This window comes from Erinaceus europaeus, chromosome 9, assembly GCF_950295315.1.
Source record: "Erinaceus europaeus chromosome 9, mEriEur2.1, whole genome shotgun sequence".
NCBI classification, from domain to species: Eukaryota; Metazoa; Chordata; class Mammalia; order Eulipotyphla; family Erinaceidae; genus Erinaceus; species Erinaceus europaeus.
The window spans coordinates 79,104,981-79,127,378 of NC_080170.1; the positions used below are offsets into that span (position 1 = coordinate 79,104,981).

The 22,398-nt window shown below is 47.2% G+C and overlaps 1 protein-coding gene across 2 annotated transcripts in view; it reads left to right on the top strand.

Annotated features, from left to right (window-relative positions):
* Positions 1–7,998: 7,998 nt before the first annotated feature.
* Positions 7,999–22,398, top strand: part of SEMA5B (semaphorin 5B) — a 52,185-nt gene continuing 37,785 nt past the window's right edge. For both annotated transcript variants that reach the window (XM_016192581.2, XM_060198263.1), the window contains exons 1-3: positions 7,999–8,214; positions 13,257–13,356; positions 18,990–19,035. In XM_016192581.2, coding sequence (XP_016048067.2) covers positions 8,061–8,214; positions 13,257–13,356; positions 18,990–19,035 — 300 coding nt within the window. In that variant the 5' untranslated portion in view covers positions 7,999–8,060. The remainder of the gene's footprint in view (positions 8,215–13,256; positions 13,357–18,989; positions 19,036–22,398) is intronic.

Sequence of the window (22,398 nt, forward strand, 5' to 3'; positions counted from 1 at the left end):
AACACACACACACACACACACACACACACACACACACACACACACACAATCTGCCTCTGTGTTCTTCACCCTCCTCCCCTGAGAGAGATCCCTCTGTACTATGCCTTCCAGCAGCAGGGGCCTTAGCCTTTTCCCTTCCTTCACTTCCCCCCCTCACTCACATAGTGATCTCAATCCTTTCCAGGGCTCCAGCGAATACCCTTCAATATCTGCACTGGCAAAATGAGCTTTAGAGAAGTCCCACAAAAGACAAGGAGTCATTGGAGAGGCAGGTGCTCATGTGTGAGCCTGCACATGCCTCCAGGCACGATTAGAGTGACCCCATATCTAGGACCTATAGGGAATTGGGGAAGCAGCGGGGAAGAAAGCAATAGAAAACTCTGGGAAAATGCTTCCCTTGCCACCAAGGGTTTCCCAAAATAGCAAGAGTCAGCTGATATCGTGTCCCCAGTCTCCTGCCACAGTACAAGTGATGGGGACCTTAAGACAGGAAGCACAGACTTTCTGTGTCTACCCACCTCTGTGCCCAGCCACTGGTTCTGACTTTCTCCATATAGTGCCTTGAGGGAGTGTCTCCTCCCCTTAGTAGACTGCAAGCTCCATGAAGACAGGACAGTGCTTTTGTCAGGTGGGCTCTCCCTTCCCCATTTGTTCCTCCTGCATAGGGCCCACACACAGCAGGTGCTCAACAAATGCTCCCTGAGTAATTGTATAGAGACAAGAGTGACAGCAGCTGGGCAGACACCAAAGCCACCGGTTGAATAGTCTCTCTGTCCACATACATTGGCATCAAGGAATTTGACAAAGGGCAGGCTCTGTCAGATTTAGTTCTGGGAGCTTTACAAACATGCCCTCCAGGATGGAAACAGTGTGAGCCTCATCTTACAGATGATGAAGTAAAGATCTGCACCCAGGCCTGGTAGCTCTGTTGTAATTTCCTGCAACCTTCAAGGAGATGGATGGCCTGCTGTTGTGTGCTGCCCAGATGAGGTCCTGCGAGTCTTCAGTTCAGATCAAGCAATCATTAGAAACAGATGCTCCTTATTGGTCTATTTTGGTCACATGACTGTTTTTGGCACCAGCGGCTCTGGTGGTCTGGGAGGAAGCTATAGATAGGTAAGGTTGCTGGAGACATACCTCTTCTTTTTTAAATTTTAATTTAGCTTTTCAACACACTATTCTATTTATGATGCCTTATATGTTTTGTCTTTTTTTGTTATTGTTATCATTGGACTTCATCAATCTAAAATGACTTTTTCAGAGATAGAGACAAAGAGGAAGTGTGAGAGTGTATGAACTATACCACAGCATAAATAATCCCTTTAATGTGGTGAGGGTTGGGTCCAAAGCTGGGTCTTATGTATGGCATAGCAGCACAGTATCCTCCCTCTTTTATTTGTTTTGAGAGAGAGAAAAGCAGTATTCTCCCATGTATGATGCCTTACTTATTTTGTATTTTTTGTCATCTCTGGCACTTCACCACCTTATAATGACTTTTTCTTAGCAGATGGAGACAAAGAGACAGTGACAGAGTGGAAGAGGCCATGGAACTAGAGGCCATGGAACTCCACTGTGTTGGCCAGACTTGAACCTGGGTCTCATGCATAGCAAAACAGTGCACCATCCAAGTGAGCTATTTTGCATGTCCTCATTTCCCCACCTTTTTTTTCCCCCCAGAGCACTACTCAGCCCTGGCTTATGGTGGGGCAGGGAATTGAACCCAGAATCTCAGGCATGAGAGTCTCTTTGCATAACCATTATGCTATGCTATCTACTGCCCCCCCACTTTTGTCTTGCCATTAGGGTTATCACTAGGGCTCAGTGCCTACACTATGAATCCACCACTCCTGGGGATTTTTTTTCACTATTTTTTTTTTATTTGAATAAGACAGAGAGAAATTGAGAGGAGAGAGGCAGATAGAGAGGGAAAGAGAAAGGACTGGCATAAGGATCCCGATTTGAGCCCCTGGCTCCCCACCTGCAGCGGAGTCGCTTCACAAGCAGTGAAGCAGGTCTGCAGGTGTCTATCTTTCTCTCCCCCCTCTGGATTCTTCTCTCCATTTCTCTCTATCCCATCCAGCCATGACGACATCAATAACAACAACAATAATAACTGTAATAATAAAACAATAAACAAGGGCAACAAAAGGGAATAAAAAGAGAGGGAAAGAAAGAACCATTGTTTCACCACTCATGAAGTTTCCCCCCTGCAAGGGTGGGACTTTATTGGATGCACCACCACCCACCCCCAACCCCTTGTTTTTATGTGGTGTTGGGGAGACTCAGGACTCACATACAGAAGGCATGCACTCTACCACCGAAATGGTTTCCTGGCTCTCAACCTAGCACTTTGACCTCTGGCTAGAAGAGAGATCACTTCAAAAGTTGGGCCATTTTTAGGAATTGGGAATTCAACACCCTGCCCACCTTGGCCAAGCAGTTAGAACTTTCCCATAAAGTTACCCCCCCCCATAACATGTTTAGTGATGTGGGAAATAGTGGGATAGTGATATGGGAAATAAGGAAAAACCCTTCTTATCCAGTGGCCTTCTCATTTTGTTGAGATTGACCATGTGGCAAAACCTGGCTCACAAAACTGCCCTTTCCATCAGCACCCCACACCCCAACCCCATTCCTTACTGCCTTGCTGCTCCTCCTATCCCTGGCCTGGCCCTATCCCTTGCCAAGGACAGAGGGTGATAGCAAAATGACCACACAAAAGGCCCTGTGGCAGTCCTGAATCAGCTTCTGGGCACCCTCACACTCCCAGGGATGGTGATTTTTTTTTTTTCTGTAACCAGAGTTATTGCTGGGGCTTGGTGCCTGCACTATGAATCCACAGCTCCAGGCGGCCATTTTTTCCATTTTTTTTTTTTCCTTCCTATTTTTATCTGAAAGGGCAGAGAAAAATTGAGAGGGGAAGGGAGGTAGAGAGGGGTGGTGAAAGATTGATATCTGCAGACTTGCTTCCACACTTGTGAAGCATCGTCCTCCCTGCAGGTGGGGAGTGGGGTTTCAAACCCCAGTCCTTGCACATGGTGATACGTGCACTTGACCAGGTGTGCCACTGCCTGGCCCAAATGGCACTGCTCATCATAAGAAGCCTGTTTCTCCCTCTCCCCACTCAGTGCTCTGTTTGCTTCAGGGTGACTCTTCGGTCTGTGAGTTGCCTGATGGTGGCTGTTCTGCCCCTCCCCTCCTCACCCTCTAGTCCTTTGCCTGAGGAAAGGGAGAGGAGACCCTGGCTCCAGGCCCCCATTTCTGTGCTTCCAGTCCCTTCCCTTCTTAAAACAGCAGGCACACTGTGCTGGGGCCCAGGTGGACAGAGTGATATTAATCTAGCAATTATTGATTCAGGAAAAACTTGGAGGACATATTTACATAAAAACCAGAATGTGAGTAGAGGCTCTGCTACAAAACTCAGATGCATGTGGACCTGGATCTTGGGGGCAGGGGGAAGTATCAGGCTGTGCCCCTAATTTAGGCCCCCAGAGCTCAGGACCTGGCCAAGTTTGGGGAGTCAGGAGTGATATTCAGTCCAGGGCTGGGGGATGGGAGACATGAGCAAAGAGGCCTGAGAAGGGGACACAGGTGACGAGGAGAGGTGAAAAGTGGGGGCAGGCTGTCTAACCACTGTAGCTGAGCTAAGGTCTAAAGGGAGGTGGCATTTGCATAAGCCTTCAGCATCACTGGTTAGCTGTTGTGTCAGTCAGGGACCCCTGGAAACAGATGGCAGGTTCAAGGCTGTTTAATGAATGTGCTGTTTGCAAAGGTGTAGAGGGCTTGGGAGCCATATGGTCTGACTCGCTATGGGGCTCTAGGCTGCTGACTGGATAGGCAGTGCCACCCCTGGGCCTGCAAAGAGGAGGGACAGGAGCCTGTACCTGTGGAGGGGGAGCACTGTTGAACACCCTGCTGTTCTCTCACTCACCTTCCCCCCTTCCATCTTTTACCAACATTAGCTGAACAGAGAGCAGGAACCTTCATGCTGCCTAGATACAGAGAGGGAAAGAGGAGTGGGGAGGAGAGAGACAAAAAGAAGGTATTTAGGGGCCAGGTGGTGGCTCACCTGATAAAGTGAACATGTTGCCATGTATGAAGACCCAGGTCTGAGCCCCCAGCTCCCAGCTGCAGGGAGGAAACTTCATGAACAGTAAAGCCACTGGGAGTAGTGAGGTTGTATAGGCACCAAGCCCCAGTGACAACCGTAGTAGCAAAAACAAGCAAATAAATAAACTAAATAAAAGACATCCAGCACAAGTATCAAAGGGCAAATAGAACTTTCCGCTGTCCCCTCTGCCTCCTTCCTCCAGGGCTCCAGAAAACTTCACAGGGCACTGCAGATCCCCTCAAGGTCTGCCAAGCACTGTTCTAAGCCTATAACTCTTAATCCATACAATTTCTAAGGGAGTTATTATTATTATTATGATGATGATGATGATGATTCCCAATTTAGGGAAACTACTGTCAGAGAGGTTAAGGTTTTTTTTCCTAGACTCACACATCTGGTAGAGAAGAGTTGTAGATTGAACTTGGTTGACTTGGTGTCAGGTAAAGGAAACATATGGTGGGCACCAAAGGCAGCATGAATGGGCCAACCTCCAGGCTGCAGGGAGGGCCCAGTGTCATTCCTTTCCTGTGAGAAGCTGACTTAAAGATGACTCCAGAGGCTGGGCAGTGGTGCACCTGGTAGACTCACACACTACCATGCTCAAGGACCCAGGTCCAACTTAACAAGCAGTGTAGCAGTGCTGCAGGTGACTTTCTCTCTCCCTCTCTATCCCCCTATCCCACTACCTTTCCTTTCAATTTCTGTCTGTCTCTATCTAAAAAAAGAAGAAGAAAAGGGGGGCATCAGGAGTAGTGGATTCACTGTGTAGGCCCAAGCCCCAACAGTAACCCTGATAGAAAGGGGGGAGCTGGCAAAGAACAGAGATGGAGACAGACAGAAAAAATCACACCCTCCTGCCTAGAGGGCCTCTACTGGTCAGACTCCTCTAGGGAGCTACCTGTACTTTGAGACTGAAAATGAGGGAGACCATCACAGATGTGCTCTGAGGATTAATGCACCATACTTTGAGGAGGACTGGCAAGGGAGAAGGGGGTTCTGTTTGTGACACTACTGTCTTATCAGAGGGGTGTCATTTTGAAGCTGTGCATCAGTGCAAGGATGGGTGCTATCACCTTGTCATTCTCCAGAGCTGGCGTAAAGCAGCAGTGGAATCATCTTGGGTGTCTGGCCTCCTCCCCTAGTGGAAGTGATTTTGATTCACTCCCATTCCTGGTTAGGGACTGCCAATATAATTCGACCTTTCTACTCACAGTGGAAGAAGGGCCTGTGAAAAATATGGAGCTGGCAGGACTTATCCATGCACTGGGTGGACTGGGGAAGCATGGAAGTGTGTGACTGGCTCCAAGCCTGCAATTTAGGCCGAAAGCAGAATGCTGGACAACTTCATAGTGAATGGTTTTAGGGAACCAGACTTGATTTTTTAAAGAGCTTACAGCTTTTTAATTTACTAGTCAACATTAAACATACTTAATACTCAAAAAATGAAAATGCTATGAAAAGGTATGTATAGTGGAAATACAGTAATAACCACTTGTGATTTAGAGGTAATATTTTTTCAAAGACATTGCTTTATTGTCAATTATACTTTTAATTTTTACTTTATTATTATTATTGCTACCAGAGATTTGCTGGAGCAGTAAGCAGTTACACAGTTCTACTGATCCCAGCAGACATTTTTTTCTCCATATGAAATACAAGAAACAGGGAGGGTGATAGAGAAAGGGAGACACCACAGCACTGTTGTACCACTCATAAAGCTTCTTTCTTCCATGCTGCTCCCAGGTGATAGTTAGGGACTTGAACCCAGGTCCACAAGCATGATAAAGCATATTTGTTCTATTGGGTGAGCTGCTTCTTGGCCTCCTACCCCACCCCCTTTGCCTCCAAGTTTATCCCTGGGGCTTGGTGCCTGCACTACTAATCCACTGGACTTGGTGGTCATCTTTTTCCCGTTGTTGTTGCTTCTGTTGTTGTTGGATGGGACAGAGAGAAATCGAGAGAGGAGGGGAAGACAGAGTGGGAGAGAAAGATAAACACTTGCAGACCTGCTTCACCCACTGTGAAGTGACTCCCCTGCAGGTGGGGAGCCGGGGTCCTTGTGCTTCACTCCATGTGCACTTAACTCACTGTGCTGCTACTTGGCCCTCTTCTCTATCTTTTAATTGCCAAGAACTTCTTTTTCTGAAGTTTTATTTGTGTGTGTGAGAGTGGGAGGGCTTGGTGGGGGGAGTGAAACCAGAGCACTGCTCAGCTCTGGTTTATGCAGATGATGGAGATTGGGCCTGTGGCTTCTAAGACTTCCAGTGTGCAAATCCTGCTTTCTAATAATACATTGAGTTAACTTCCTAGCTCCTCTTCCTCCTTCCCTCTACTCCTACTCCTCCCTCCCCCCTCCTCTTTCTTCTCTCTCCCTCTCCCCCCTTCTCTTTCTTCTTCTCCTTTTTCTTTATTCTTTTTTCTTCTTTTTTTAAATAAATAATTTCATATGTGAGACAGAGATGCAAGAACACCAGTCCTGTACATGCAGAGGGGAGACCCAACTGTAGGCATGCAAGTCCTGCACTCTATCAGCTGTGCTATTTCTCTGGCCACTAAGTATCTGCCAGAAAATATAAATATGCATTCATATTACCTTTTTTGCAGTCAAAAGGTATCTTGCTACTAAGCTGTTTTGCATTTTGCTTTCTTCACTTATTATACCTGGGGATTTCTTCAGGTCAAAATCTAGAGAAAAATCTCCATTGGTTTTAGAACTGCATGATATTCCATTACAATGGTATACAAATATTGTCTCAAATTTGTTTGCCTTTTGATTTTGTTTGATGTTATTTTTTTCTTCACTTTTTATAGGAGCTTTTTTTTTGTAGTTAGGCTTGCAATCCTTTTTTTTTTTTTTTTTAAATAATGTGTTGACTCTGAGTCACAGTTCTCCACTCCAGGGCTACAGAGAATTCTGACCACATTTTCTTCTAGTATATTTATGGATTTATTCCTAACATCTAGCTCTTTTATCCAGTTGGAAATTTTCCCAGTATAAGTTGTGAATTATGGATCCAAATTTGTCTTTTTGCAAATGGCTACCCATATGTCCCAGCTCCATTTATTAAAATCCTTAAGATACCACCTTTATCATTAAAACTAATTTGAAGCCATTTGGGATCATAATAGAAAAAGCTCTGTAATTTGTCGGTTTTGTCCAGAATATCATTACCGGGAAAATTAGCTTTCAAGATATGATCTATAACTTTGCATTAAGGCTAAGTAACATAAATAAAATTAAAATTATTTTAAAAAGCAAGCAGTTGCAACTGAGGAGGTGATTCAGCAGGTAGAGTGCAGGAGTTGCCTGTCTGAGGCCCCAGGTTCAATCCCCAGCACTACATATGAGGAAATGATGCTTTGGTACCTTACTCTCATTAAAAACAAACAAACAAACAAATCTGAGGCAAACAAAACAAACTGGGCTGCAGAGACAGCATAAAGGTTATACAAACAGACTTTTATGCCTGAGGCTGCCAAGTTCCAGGTTCAGTCACCACCATAAGCTAGAGCTGAGCAGTGCTCTGATCTTTCTGTCTGTGTATATCTCGCTCATTAAAATTTTTTAAAAATTAAAAAATAAATATAAATAAAAAACAGGACTGGCAACATTACTTACCTGGATAATGTATCTGCTTTGTGAAGCACACAACCCAAGTTCAAACCTGGTCTCCACCATGCTAGAGGAAGCTTTAGTGCTGCAGTCTTTTCCCCTGTTTCTGTCTCCATGTTACTGTACCTGAAAAAATATCAGTTCAGTGTAGTGAAACCCTGGTGATGATAATAGTGATGATGATGATGATGATGAAGAATCAATAGGCCACTGAGCTGCTGACAACCAGGACATGGGAGCACATAGTGAGAATGAGTGTTTGCATTGCAGGTCTTCCCCTCCCCCCTGCCACCCGCAGCATCCCCTTCAGGACCTAGGACCACAGAGGGACCCACCATGGTGTTCCCAGGATCTTTGGCTGTCACCATGCTGCTGCCCAGCCTCACACTGCTGGGGTACCACCTCTCCAGCTCCCAGGACCTTGCCAGTGAGCCCAGCCCGGAGCAGCAGCTGTGTGCCCTGAAGGAGCATCCCACTGTGGCCTTTGCAGGTGAGAGCCACTGCCCCCACCCCCAACCCCTTGTTGCAACCACTATCCTCAAGGGCTTAGAAAGGACCTCAGGAGGGACTCTCTTACTGTTGAAAGTCCTGCAGTGCTCCTTTCCTATAGGGGATGGACACTCTTCACAGTGGGTGGTGGATGTTGGTATGATGTGAAGCCCTGGCCTGGGGAGGTATGACTTTAGTCTCCAGATCTGTTTTTTCAGCTCCTTCATTTATATCTACCTGAGAATGGAGAAGCACTTTCTCTGGGCATTTTCTGATAGAAAACAGAGGTGTGCATGGCCTTGATGGGCTGGGCAGGAGCTGATTAGTAGTCTCAGCTCTAGCTCTTTTGAAACATAAGCTTTATTTCTTGGCGCCACTTGGAAGAAGAATGAAGATGACTCTCTGGTTGCATCTGGAAAGACTTCTGCAGGGACGTCCATATTTGAGGCCGTAGGAATTCTCAGAGAGAGGAGCCCTGAGGACTGGAGACTGCTCTCTGACAAGGGTGCCCTCCCAAGGCATTTCCCAAGCTAGGATTCAGATATAAGCAGAGGGGTCTCCAAATTCTGAGAGTTTCTAAAATTAGCACATACATTTGAAGATAATCCAAAGAAGCCAAAGCACAAACGAAGCATCCCAGATGTTCTCCCATGACCTGTTGGCCCTTTTGGAGTGTGTGTGGGGGGGCATCCCTGGCTCTGTGAAGATTGTGTGCAGCCTATGCTGGGGATCACAGTGTAGTTTAATCCCTTCTCCCTCCTCACCCCCAGATTCTTAGGTCTGATCAACACAGGCCTTCCTTTTAGAAATGGGGGGAGCAAGGCTGGAGATTGGAAAGACTTGTCAGAGCCAGGACTGGGTGCAGAGCTCCAGACTCTGGTCCAGTGGTCTTCCCCCAACCCTGGGCAGAGTAACCCAAACTCCATCTTCAGGTGCCCATGGTGGGGGTTGGGGGGTGGGTGCAGATTCACAGCCAATTCCCTGGGACTCCAAACAGCCAGTGCAGAGAGGCAAGAAGGAAACTAGAGCAGATAGACAAGTCTCTGTGTTCAAGGCTGGTATGAAACTGGGGGGCAGGAAGAGGGCTACATGTGGGGCCTGGAGGCTTGGAAGCAAGGAGCAGGGAGCCTGAGGGAGGTCCAGACCTGTGTATTTTTTCTCCACTCTCATCTCGGGAGGGGCTTCCTAGCTGTCTTCTCTGTGTTGTCTTGTTTGAGCTAGGATCCAAGGCTTTGAAGGCTTAAGTGGATTAAAATAAATTAGCAATGTCCTTTAGTCTACAAAACACACACACACCCTGAGACTCCTGATGGCTCCTGGAGTGCTATCACTGAAGGGAGCTGGATTGGGAGGGAAGCACTTCCTCCCAGAGACTCTCCCAGGGGGATAGGGATGATGGAAGAACAGGGAGGGATACCCTGTTCCCCAGATAGGAGGGTGGGTCCTGGAGCAAAGTGGGTGGGAGTATTGGAGATGTGAGAACTGCTGGAAATTGACTTCCCACCCACTCTAGTTCAGAATAATATGTATGGTTTGCAGAGAGGACTAAGGAGCTCTTGGCTCCTTTTAGATGGGGGTGGCTTGGCCTCTAGAACCCAGCCCTGGAGAAAGAGGTCGTCTCTGCTTTTCCTCTCCAATCAACCCTCCAACTTACCCCCTTTTCCTGTTCTGACAGCTTTGGGTTATTCCACCCACTTTCGAAAAGTAAAAAAAAAAAAAAAAAAAAAAAAAATTCATTTATGTTCATTGATTGATGAGTGAAGAGAGAGTGAATCAGAGAATCACTCTGACATATTTGTGATGCTGGCAACTGAACTCTCCACCTCCTGGACTACTTTCCAAAATGTTAACAGTGCCAGATATGGAGCTGGATGCTATGGGTCTTCAAAGGTCATCCCTGCTCCAACCATTTCCGTTCTGCACCCCTCCTCCCAGAAAAGACAAAGGCCTCACATCTAGACTGAGGCGACTCCCCAGATGGACTTTCTCCTGCTTTGCTGAAGTACTTGAGACTCCTTTGAGACCTTGGCCTCTCATTCCCTACATATCACTTCCTCTGGTCCCTGAGAGTGTTGGTTCCAGATAGGAACTGGCCCTCTCGCCTCTGAGCGCATATGGTAGGTGAATAACAGTGTCCTGGGTGATGCCAAGAGACACAACCCAGTGTCCAGGGTGTGCTGAGATGTCCTGCTCTACTTGACAGCGCTGCAGGCTTCCAGCCTGTGACTGGGACCTCCCCTCACTTGGACACTTGGCTGACACGTGACTAAAGCCTAAGTACTCCTGAGGAGCCATCAGTTACAAAGGTGACAGATGTTTCGCTGTCTTGTGAAGTTGAATGTTTCTTCTCAGGTGGGGCGCCAGGCTCTTATGTTCCTCTCATTATAGCATGTCCTCCCTTTGCAGCAGGGAGAAGCCAGGGTGGTGTTAAAGCCGCTGCTGGTGGTTAATCCACTAGGTGGGTGATTGAATTGACTATAATTAAAATCATGGGCACGTCATGGAGAATGTCATTTTTCTCTTAAAGTCACCATCCAAAGCCTTTGCTGCACACGGAGCTCAAGACGTGCTCAGTGTTTTAAAGACAGCCTTCCCTCTGCTCCTCTCTGCCTGTTTAATAAGAGGAAGCTGGCATTCTGCCCAAGATGGCTCCCCCAGGATCACTGTGTTTTGCCCACCTGCAGCCTCCTCCCTCACCCTTTCCTCCTTGCCCATGTCACAGAAACTGGAAGGGACTGCCACATCCCTCCCGTGTCTCCGCTGCCCCTTTATGCCCTAGAGTTATCCCTGCTCCAACTAATTCTACTCCTTCTTCCCTCTTCCCCAACAAAAGTCCTGTATGAAGACTAAGCTGGTAACTCCCCAGATGGACTAAGCTGGTAACTCCCCAGCTTAACTGCAGCCCACTAATGCCACTTGGTCCCAGTTGAATAGACAGGGCAGCCCCTCACACTGACTTTTCCCCCTACCCCCAGAAAGCAGACTTGAGCACATGCAGACACTAGTCTACATGAGAGAAATAGAGTAGAGAAAATGTGGGTTGGGTACCTGGTAGGAACTGTAGTGGATAAAGTGTTGGACTCTCAGGCATGAGGTCCTGAGTAAGATACCCAGACATCCCATGTGCCAGAGTGGTGCTCTGGTTCTCTGTCTCTCTGTTTTTGTTTTTTGTTAGTTTGTTTTTAGAAAGAGAGACTATGGAACAAAATATGCTCAGGCTAGAGAAATTACAAACCAGGAAAAATTGCTGGAAGAGGAAGGCCCTTGACTTAGTCTCTAAGACAGTGTAATATCTGACCAGGATGTTCAACTAAAATTTCAGCCTACTCATTTCCAGATCCATTCCTTATACCAATATTGTCTTACTACCATTGTGTCTGTGAGACAATGCCTGCTGACCCATAGTCACCTGCTGGGGACAGAGGCAGACCCAAAGGGTTTACTTCATTTCTGGTGCAGAATTTCTTCTTTAAAAAAGAAATTGTGAATATCACAGTTTTCTGCAAAACATCCAACTCACAAAACCTCCAGTTCTCCAGGGAGCGATTAAGTGTTTGCCTGTTGTGCAGAAATGAAGGGCTGCTTTTACTCTGTAGTGGAGGGATAATAAGCAATGATTTATTTCTCTTGGATTCCTCTCTACCTCCCTCCCTCCCTCTTTCCTTCCTTTCCCCTCCCTCTCTCTCCCTTTTCTCTGAGCCTCTGTCAGCCAGTTGCTAATGCACTATAAGGAGAAAGCACAAGGCCTCTAGTTCTACTTCATCCTTACCCCATCAGCAGAAGAGTCCCCCTGCCCCACACCTCTCTGCTACTGGTATCTGTTCCTCCTCTACACAAGGAAGGGGTTGAGAAAGAGCTTTTAAGGGGGCCATGGACCAGGGGAGGAGAAGAACATCAGCTAGGCACTATGGCCTACGTGCTCCCTCCCCAAACCACTACGCTATCCATCTAGAGGGCTGTAAGCTCTTCTCCCACTCAATCTCCAGGAGAGTCTTTGACCTTGACTGGGAAGATGCTTCCTTGGAGAAAGGGACTCTGATGTCCCACCCTCTATTTCCACCCTCTCTGAGAAGCCTTGTCTGAACCTTGTTCTTCTTGTATGCAAGGAAACTGAAGCATTCATTCACACTCCACCAGGTGTGAGTCATGGTAGAGAAATGTGGGAGTAGAGATCTTCTTTGTCTCCAAGGCCCATGACTGAGTGAGGCTCTCAGCATGTGGCAGTATAGTAGAAGAACCCTTTACCCCATCTTGGAGGATTCAGGGGAGGCTTCTCAGAGAATAGGAGTGGGATGGAGTGATTAAGAACTATTCCAGTGAGGAAGACTAGAAGTGGACATTAATGGGCTTTCATGAAACAGATGTGAAAAAGTGAACAGTGTTCTGCCTAAGTGTGACTGGGTGGAGAAGTATTTGGGGTGAAAGATTTGCAAGATGAAGCTTTGATGCTTCATTTTTTTTTAGAGGATCACTAACCTGTGAAAGTATCAGGCCTTCAGCTTAGCAGTGGGACCAGAACCTGACAACTTGCATGGGTGTTAGGACCATTCGTGGGTGCAACTGGGAGGTATTAAGGTAGTCTGAGCTGGAGGGTGACATCACTAGATCACATGGAGGAGGAATGCTCTGAGTGCCCAGTGGCTCATGGGATGTGGATTGAAAGGGGCAGATATGGAGCCAGGCCAGTTAGGAGACTATGGCCATGATCCCAAGAAGTGATGTTGGATTGAAGGGCAGAGGGCAAAAGGTGGGTGGGTTTAAAAGACAGTGTTATAGTGGAACAGACAGGACTCATTGGTATGTTTGATGTGGCCACCAGAGGTTTGAGGCAGAGGACAGGCTTCCATTTTGGTGGCAGAGGGCAGGTGGAGTCCTTTGAGCAGGGCACAAAGTGGCAACAGTGAGAGCTTCACTCCCAGCTGGCTGCTCAGAGGTTGGGCAGGGGGCACCCAGGTCTCCAGAGTCCTCCGTCTCACTGTGCCCTAACTTCTCTGGGTGCCCTGGGTGGGGTAGTGACTGAGTGGTTGCCTCTCCCTCCACCAGACCTGAAGCCGTGGGTCTCTAACTTCACTTACCCTGGAGCCCGAGATTTCTCCCAGATCGCTCTAGATCCCTCCAGGAACCAGCTCATCGTGGGAGCAAGGTAATGGGGTGCAAGAGGACTGGGGCCAGGAGCACAGGTGCTGCTGAGAACTGGGTCGGAGGTGGGGGGCTTGTGATCTGGGCTCAACCTACTTTGGGCAGACCCTGCCATCTCTGTGCTGAGTCCCAATGTCTGCTCCAGAAGGAAGCCTTGGTTGGGGAGAGAGGCAAGGAAATGGGCTCGAGATACTCATATCTTCACCAGCCTTGCACCTCAATGGGTGGCAGATAGGAGAGCAGGAATGTCAGCAGGCTGCCTCCCAGGCTGCCCCCAGCCACGCCATCTAGCTGGCCTCTGCCCTGGGAGCTCTTATAGAGAAGGTGTTCAGGAGCCCCCTGCTGGCCAAATGACCAAGTTGCCACCTATATCTGGGACACCAGGCCTTGTGCCTGTGTCGTGAAGGCCCGCTCTTCCCTCTCTCATTTTGTCTAAACCCATCTCATATTGAATAGATAATCCAGTCATAGAAAGATTTATGGAAATGTTTAGGGGTGGAATGAGAGGAGATAATTCTTGTAAAAACCATAGACCAGCAGCTCTGTTAGGGAAGAGAACTTAGGGATGGATGCCTAAGCTCCATGGGCCTAAGGTACCTAGTAGCTGGAAACACATTGGAAATGCTAATTATTGAGGCTGGGTGGTGACATGCCCAGTAGAGTGTACCCACTACCATGTTCAAGAACCAGGGTTCAAGACCCCAGTCCCCACCTGCAGGGCGGAAGCTTCACAAGTGGTAAAATACTGCTGCAGGTGTCTCCTTCTCTAGCTCCCCCTTCCCTCTCAATTTCCTTTTATCCTTATCTAAAAATAAAGAAAATATTGAAAAAATAAATGGAAATTATTTTTAAATTATTATTATTATTATCTTTATTTATTTATTAGATAGAGGCAGTCAGAAATCGAGAGGGAAGGGGGGGATAGAGAGGAAGAGAGACAGAGAGACACCTGTAGCCCTGCTTCACCACTCATGTAGCTTCCCCCTGCAGGTGGGGACCAGGGACTCGAACCTGGGGTCTTGTAAATTGTGACATGTGTGATCAACCAGGTACGCCATCACCTGGCCCCAGAAATGGAAATTCTTAAACTACACCCCAGACAGCTTGTATGTGTGGGTGTGGGGTAAGGGTGGCCTCTGCACTGAGCCCACCATGTAGCCTGGAACTGCTGGTGTTCCTGAGTGCCCAACACCAGTCACTTGCAGTGTGAGAAAGAGACCAGTGTCAAAGACAGAACTCAGAATTCTGGATCTGGGCTGGGTGAGCTGGATGTCATCCTGGTGAATCTGGACTTTCAGCCTCCATCTCTTCATCTGTGAAGTCTGGGTTTTACAGTCTCTGTGCTGCCAATAGTCTGTAGGCCTCCTCACAGGACTATCATGAAGTTTGGACTGAAAACAGTTTATTTCATCTTTAAAAATGAACTATTTCCTGCCTGTCATCAGTGTGTGCTATGGCATGGTATTTAAAAGATAGGAAAGAAGGCTCCTCAGGTAGGGTGAAAGCATTGCCAGGCTCATGGTCCAGGTTTTCACCCCAGGCCACATGTGAGTGCCATGGCACAGGGGAAGCTGCAGTGCTGTAGCGTCTCTCCGTGTGTGTGTGTGCGTGTGCGTGTGCGTGTGTGTGTGTAATAAAAAGAATGGGGGTATTATCTCAAGAGCAGTTGAAACCTTGCATGTGTGAGGCCCCAGCACCACCAAAAAATATTTTTAAAAATGGAGGAGTAAACTGTGGAAGCAGGACCTCCAGACTATGCCAAGCATGATTACTCATTGGAGGAACGCCTGGTGTTAAGTTTACATGCCCTCCCAAAGGCATGGGGATGTTTAGATGTAGCTTTATTTTCCTAGCAGAGAACAACTTTTACTTTTGAGATAGTTATAGATTTACATGCAGTTTCAAGAAATGATAGTCTTATTTATATCCCAGTCTCCTAGATTTCTTGCCAGTGGCTGGATTTTTTGTATAGATGGCACATTACCATCACAGAGACACAGAACTGACCCTTCCACCTTCCTCCACTGGTTCTACATAAGCACTTTTTTTTTTCTTTCCTCCAGGGTTATTGCTGGGCTCGGTGCCTGCACCATAAATCCACCGCTCCTGGAGGCCATTTTTCCCCCTTTTTGTTGCCCTAGTTGTTGTAGCCTCGTTGCGGTTATTATTGCCATTGTTGACTTTGCTTTGTTGTTGGATAGGACAGAGAGAAATGGAGAGAGGAGGGGAAGACAGAGAGAGAGGGGAGAGAAAGATAGACACCTGCAGACCTGCTTCACCGCCTGTGAAGCGACTCCCCTGCAGGTGGGGAGCCGGGGGCTCGAACCGGGATCCTTACGCCGGTCCCTGCGCTTTGCGCCACGTGCGCTTAACCCACTGCGCCACCGCCCGACCCCCAGATAAGCACTTTTAAAATCCAGATGCCTCTGCTCAGAGCCTTGTGGAAGGTGCCATTCATCCTGCCCTGCCATGTACCAGGCACTATTTTATACTCCAAGTATGACGCAATGAAGCACCTAAACCATGGAGTAAAATAAGATCGGATGTGTGACAAATCATGATGTCTTCAAAGTGTAATAATAAGAAATGTGGTCTGTGATCATCTCCATTTATGGGCCAGGACATGGATGGAGCTCAGGCTGAGTCACCTGCCTGTGGTTCCACTGCCTTCGGGCCCATCCAGGGGCTTCCCACGCACAAGGAGACCCAGCCTTCTCCTAGGCCCTTGAGCCTAGGTGCACCCTCAGGTGGAGAGGGAGAAAGACAGCCCTGGGCTCTGTCCTACCTCATACAGCCAATAAAGTGAGACATTGGCTTTGTTTTCCTCCACCTCCTTTAGATTATTTCCCTTCCTCCTCCTCCTCCTCCTCTTCCTTCTCTTCCTCCTCCTCCTCCTCTTCCTCCTCTTTTCCCTCCTGACATTTAGCCCCTTTTCTCTGGGTTGCTGGAATTCAGGCCAGGGATGCTTTAATCATTCATTTATACCCCCTCCTTTTCTGCATGGGATTCAGGGTGGGTCAGGCTATGGAGATTGTTCTCTGTTCTTATCTCTCAGAGGAGCAGACTACAATGTAGTGATGAATGATTTTTGAAGGGATGAAAGTGAACAAAGTGATGCAATGTTACCCCTAATTTTTTAAAGATGTGCACAGATGCCTGCATTACCTAAGCGGACAACTGGGACAGAGCCCTAAGCCAGAACCTGTCTGTTCACAGGCCAGGAGAGTGGGGGTGCAGAATCTCTTAAGAGCCTCAAGAGGGGTGGGGCAGAGGAGGCGACAAGGAAGGACAGGGAAGCAGAGGGCTGGGACAAAGCTATGATCCTAGAGGTCTGGTTCCAGGATAGCAAAGAGAGGGTGTCGGGCTTGAACCTGGGACCTGAGCTGAAGAGAAAGAGTCTCCAGCCTGAGATGTCTTCCTCAACCCCCTGGATTCATCCAAAAAAGCCCTCCTCTTTTTTCTGGCCCACTCCACAGCTTAGCCTCATTTCTCTTCTCAGCACAGCTGAGTGAGGCATGCTAGAACTTTCTACAACAGTTATCCCAAGACATTTCAGGAACCCAAAGAGGAGTGGCCAAAAAAGATGCATAAAGGAAGGAAAGTTGGGTGGTAGCTCAGCAGGTTAAGTGCACATGGCACGAAGTGCAAGGACCTGCGTAAGGATCCCAGTTCGAGCCCCCGGTTCAGGCAGTGAAGCAGGTCTGCAGGTGTCTATCTTCTCTCGCCCTCTCTGTCTTCCCCTCCTTTCTCCATTTCTCTCTGTCCTATCTAACAATGACGACAGCAATAACAACAGCAATAATAACTATGACAACAATAAAAAACAAGGGCAACAAAAGGGGAAATAAATAAATATTTAAAAAAAAAATTTTAAAAAAAGAAAGAAAATTCCTGGGGAAAGAAGAGCCTTTTCATATGCTTGGCACTGAGAAAGCCTATCAGCACACAGCAGTGTGTGTGCTCAGCCAGTTGTACCACTGCCTCGCCCCTTTGGTTTTTTGTCTTTATTGCCACCATTGTTATTTCTAGAACTTGGTGCCTACACTATAAATCCACCACTCCTGGCAGCCACTTTTTCCTTCTTTTTTAAAATTTTTAATTTTTATTTGATAGGGTAGAAAGAAATTGAGATAGGGGATTGAGAAGGAACACCACTTCACCACTTGTGAAACTTCCCCCCTCTAGGTGGGGACCAGTAGCTTGAACCCATGTCCTTGTGCATTCTAATGTGTGTCACCACCCAGCTCCAAAGTTTCTTTGTTTTACGATATGTTCTTTTAGAGCAGTTTTCATTCTAAGCCAACTTTACAGTAGGGTGCAGAGAGTCTCCTTGTCCCCCGCACCCCACTATGTCTCCTCAGGTGCACACTTTCCCCATGCCAGCATGCCCCACTAAAGTGGTACATGTATTCCAGCTGAAAAGCCTGCGCAGCCTCAACAATGTCAGCTGGTATCCAGGGTTTTGGCTGTAACTCACTCTTAATGTGCATTCCGTGGGTCTGAACACTTGTGCTCGTGGTCACAGCATCATGCAGAGCACTTTTGCTGCCCTGCAGGTCCTCTGTGCTCTGCATGTTCATCTCTTCTGTCTCCCAAACCCTGGAAACCACTGCTCCTTCTACTGTCTCCAGAGTGGTGTCTCTTCCAGAATGTGGTAATGTTGGAATCATACCACATGTAGGCTGCTCAGATTTGCCTCTCTCATAGAGTAATATGCATTTAAGACTGTTCTGTGTTCTTTTATACCTCGACAGCACATTTCCTTGTAGCACTGAATAATATTACTCTCTCTCTCTCTCTCTCTCTTTCTCCCTCTTGGCATTACACTTTATCTGTCCATCCACCAAAGAACATATTGATTGCCTCCACGTTTTAGTAATTACAAATAAAGTTGCTATAAACATCTGCATAAGCATTTGTATTGAGATGAGTCTCTTTATTAAGGCTCTTTGAGCAGAAGCCTGATGTGATGAGAATGGTTCCCAGGATGAGTTGGGCTGTCTTATACAGGCTGGGCTGCATGGGTGAGGAGCTGGGATGGAGTGGGTGGCAAAGGGGAGATGGGAGTCCCAGGACTCTGGAGCTGAGAAAAGGTCAGCTCCAGAGTCACTGCTTGCCAGAGAGACTTTAGGGGATAAGGGAGCAGATAGGACTGCAGGTTTCATGGCCTAGAGTCAGTAGAGGAGGGGATAGAAGTGGGCCAGGGAGGCAGGTGAGGAATGAGAGAAAACAGTGCTCTGGGAAGCTTTAAAATAAACAGAAACAGGGGCAGGATGATGGTACACCTGGAAGAGTGTACATCCTACCATTCACAAGAACCATTCACAAGAAAGGTTCAAGCCCTTGGGGAGGGGAGGAAGCTTCTTAGGAGGTGAAGCAGTGCTGCAGGTATCTCATTTTACCTCTTCCTCTGTATACCCTGTCCTCTCTCAATTTTTCTCTGTCAAATAAAATAAATAAAACAAAACATACTTGGGATGGGAGGAGAGTGGGAATATTACATGAGTTAAAGGGAAACAGCCTCCTGGAGGCTCTCTGCAGTTGACACCCCCTCCCAGTCCTCCACCAGGCATGTGCCCCTTGGGGACCTGCCTACAGAGCCAGCTTGACTTACCATCTTCATTTCTGTTTCCACAGGAACTACCTCTTCAGACTTAGCCTTGCCAATGTCTCCCTCCTTCAGGTACATTTGCACCCTTTCCCTTGCCTTCCTCCCTCTCCCTTCCTTACCCTCTCCTGGTATGTGGGAGCCAGAAGCAGGACAACACAAAGAGCAAGAGGCAGACTTCTGTGCCCAGGGGTAAAAACAGAGCCCTAGGTTCTGTTCTTGGCCTCAATATACAGTGGATATCAAGGTAAGTGCTGGGAAGATACTTGGCAGTGGGGCATCACCACCCAGATGTGGGAGCACAGGCAGGGTGGCTGCATTGTGTAGAGCAATTGCTGAGAATGGGAAAGAGTGGGTACAAGAGCAGGGTGTTTGACTGGGACTGAGGTGTCCTCAGGAGCTAGACTTTCAGTGCTCAAGCCAGTACAGTACTGGGCAGACAGGGACACTGGGTCATTCTGTGCTCAAGTCATTACAGTATTGGGCAGATGGGGACGTGTGGTCATTCTAAGTCCAGAGCCTAAATCCACAGTAGGGTCTCTGAGTTTGAGCCTTCAGAAGATGGCTGTCTTTGGTTCTGTCTTAGCCTGGCCTGAATGAGCCCATCCTAAGTCATCATTTTCACTGAGCTGTGATTGATTTATCATCTACTGCCAAGAAAGATTCCCCTAGCATAATTCCCTAAATGCTTTGGGGGGGGTGGTGGTTAATGGAACCTCTTGATCCAGAACATTTATCCCTGATTGAGAAACAGATGCCATCTCACCTTTGCAGAGGCTGAACATTCTAGAGAAAAGCCCATCTCTTCTTCAGTAAGGGAAGAGCTCTGTTCTTGAGTCTGTGAGGCTTCTTAGTCAGCAAGTGTTCAGTAAGCATTGACTGTGTACCAGAACTGAACTGCGAGTCAAAAGGATCTAGGAAAAGCAGTGTCTGACCTCCAGGGCTCACAGTATAGGCAGGAAAACCAGGTGAAGGATATGTCTGACTAATCAGAGAGCCAGGCCTAGGCTGCTTGGTATTGTCTTTGCTAGCAGCAGGCAGCAGAGGAAGGGGAGACCTCTTTTATGAAAAAAATGACATTCTAGTCTGTTTTCCCTAGATTTACCCCAGGGGTCATGGCATCTAGGTGCCAAAGAGGAATAGGGAGCAGAAAATGGGTGCCTTTTAGAAGAAGAGGCCAGGAGGAACAGGGGAAATTGAAAAGAAATTCCAGAGGCTAATCAGTGTATCGAGTAGATTGCATGCATTAGCATGCACAAGGGCCCAGGTTCAACAACGCTGGTCCCTATCTGCAGGGGAAGCTTCGTGTGTGCTGAAGTAGTGTTACAGGTGTCTCTCTTCCCCCTTCTCTGTTTCATCTTCCCTCTCAACTTCTCTCTGTCTTTATAAAAATAAACAAGTAAATAAATAATAGCTGTCTTACCAGGAGTGATGATGGAGTCATCATGCAGGCATGAGCCCCAGAATAAACCCTTGTGGCATGATAGAAATAGAAAGAAAACGAAGGAAGGAAGGAAGAAGGGAGGGAGGAAGGGAGGGAGGGAGTAAATGCTTATTCACTAGTCTGTCCATTGCTTCATGCTCCCCTACCAGCCAGCCTGCCCATCTGCTGTTTCAAACCCCACCCCCAAGCATTTACTAAATGCCTACTCAAGGTCAGATTGAGTCCTAGACCTTCTAGTGGGCATTTTATATTCAAAGTGAACAAGGCTCACTCAGTTCCTTGCCTCGAGGAGGAAACATCCAAGCAGGATGAGAACCATGTTTTTGAGGCCTCACCAAGGTTGAGGGGAATTCTCAGAGCTTGTTTCTCTACAGGCAGTCACAGAAAATGAAAGCGAGATCTGAGTCTAGCAGGTCAACAGCATCTGGAGTAAGTTGATGCAGAGGAGGTTCAAAGTGGGGGGGACAGGTGGATCCAAGGGTCTGCCTTAAGCTCAGGCAGCTGAATTTGTATTAGATCTCTATAGTTTTCAAATGAAAGTCCTCTGGGTTGGAGAACTGGCTGAAGATGGGAAGAAAGTCCAATGTGCAGAAATAGTATTTAGCATGGCACCTGCCTGCGGGTCCTCAGCACTATCTGGTAAGTTTGCAAGGATGGCTGTGTGACTTGTACAGGGATCACCTAAGCACAGGCAACCCACCAGACTCTGCAGAGCTTCCCAGAGAGCTGCTACACCATTGGTTATCAGCAGCAAAGGAGACACAGAGCTTGGAATAGTGTTCAGTATGGAGGGAGTCCATGTGCTGGGTCCTGCAAAGGAAGGGATAGATCCCAGGGTGGAAGATCTGGCTCATGAAGAGAAAGCATCATCACTGTTAAGCAGAGAGGCCCCATGGTGCTGTGGTCTCCTCCACCAGGTGAAGGATATGTCCAACTAATTAGAGAGCCAGGGCCAGGCTGCTTGGTATTGTCTTTGCTAGTGGCAGGCAGCAGAGGAAGGGGAGACCTCTTTTTTTATTATTTATTTTCCCTTTTGTTGCCCTTGTTTTGTTGTTGTAGTTATTATTGTTGTTATTATTGATGTTGTCACTGTTGGATAGGACAGAGGGAAATGGAGAGAGGAGAAGACAGAGAAGGCGAGAGAAAGATAGACACCTGCAGACATGCTTCACTGCCTGTGAAGCAACTCCCCTGCAAGTGGGGAGCCGGGGGCTCGAACCGGGATCCTTACTCTGGTCCTTGCTCTTTGTGCACGTGCGCTTAACCCGTTGTGTTACCGCCTGATCCCCAAGGGAGACCTCTTTTATGAAAAATATGGCATTCCAGTCTGTTTTCCCTAGATTACCCCAGGGGTCATGGTATCTGGGTGCCAAAGAGGAATAGGGAGCAGAAAATGGATACCTCTTAAAAGAAGGGGCCAGGAGGAACAGGGGAAATTAAAAAAAGAAATGTCAGAGGCCAATGCTCTCTCTGCCTCAATATTAAAATAAATAAATAAATAAATAAATAAATAAATAAGACTCAGAGATGGTGTAGTGGATAAAAAAATTAAAATTCTGGGTTTGATCCTGACTTCACATAGGGATACCATGAACAACATCAAATGGAAGTCCATGGATGGTGGAGCTATGCTTTGGTGTCTCTCCTCTTTGCTGTAATCGTCAACTTGTCTCTAATATTATGAAAACTTGGTAGTGGTTATCATGAGAACTATGGTGGTGGTTATCATTGGGGAGTAGGGGCACATAATTTTACTGCTGGTTGCTATTTGCAATATTATAAACCATTATTAAATTACTAATAAAAATAATATTAAGAAGTGGAATAAAAATTGGTCCAATCAGTATCACATAAACATGAGGCCCCCACATTCCATTCTTCCACATTTCATCTAAAACAAAGAAAGGATGTTAATCAGAGAAGTGGCATGAATAGATCTGGTACCCATGTAGGGAATGGATTAGTGGAGATGTAAATTAGAAGGCAGCTTCAAT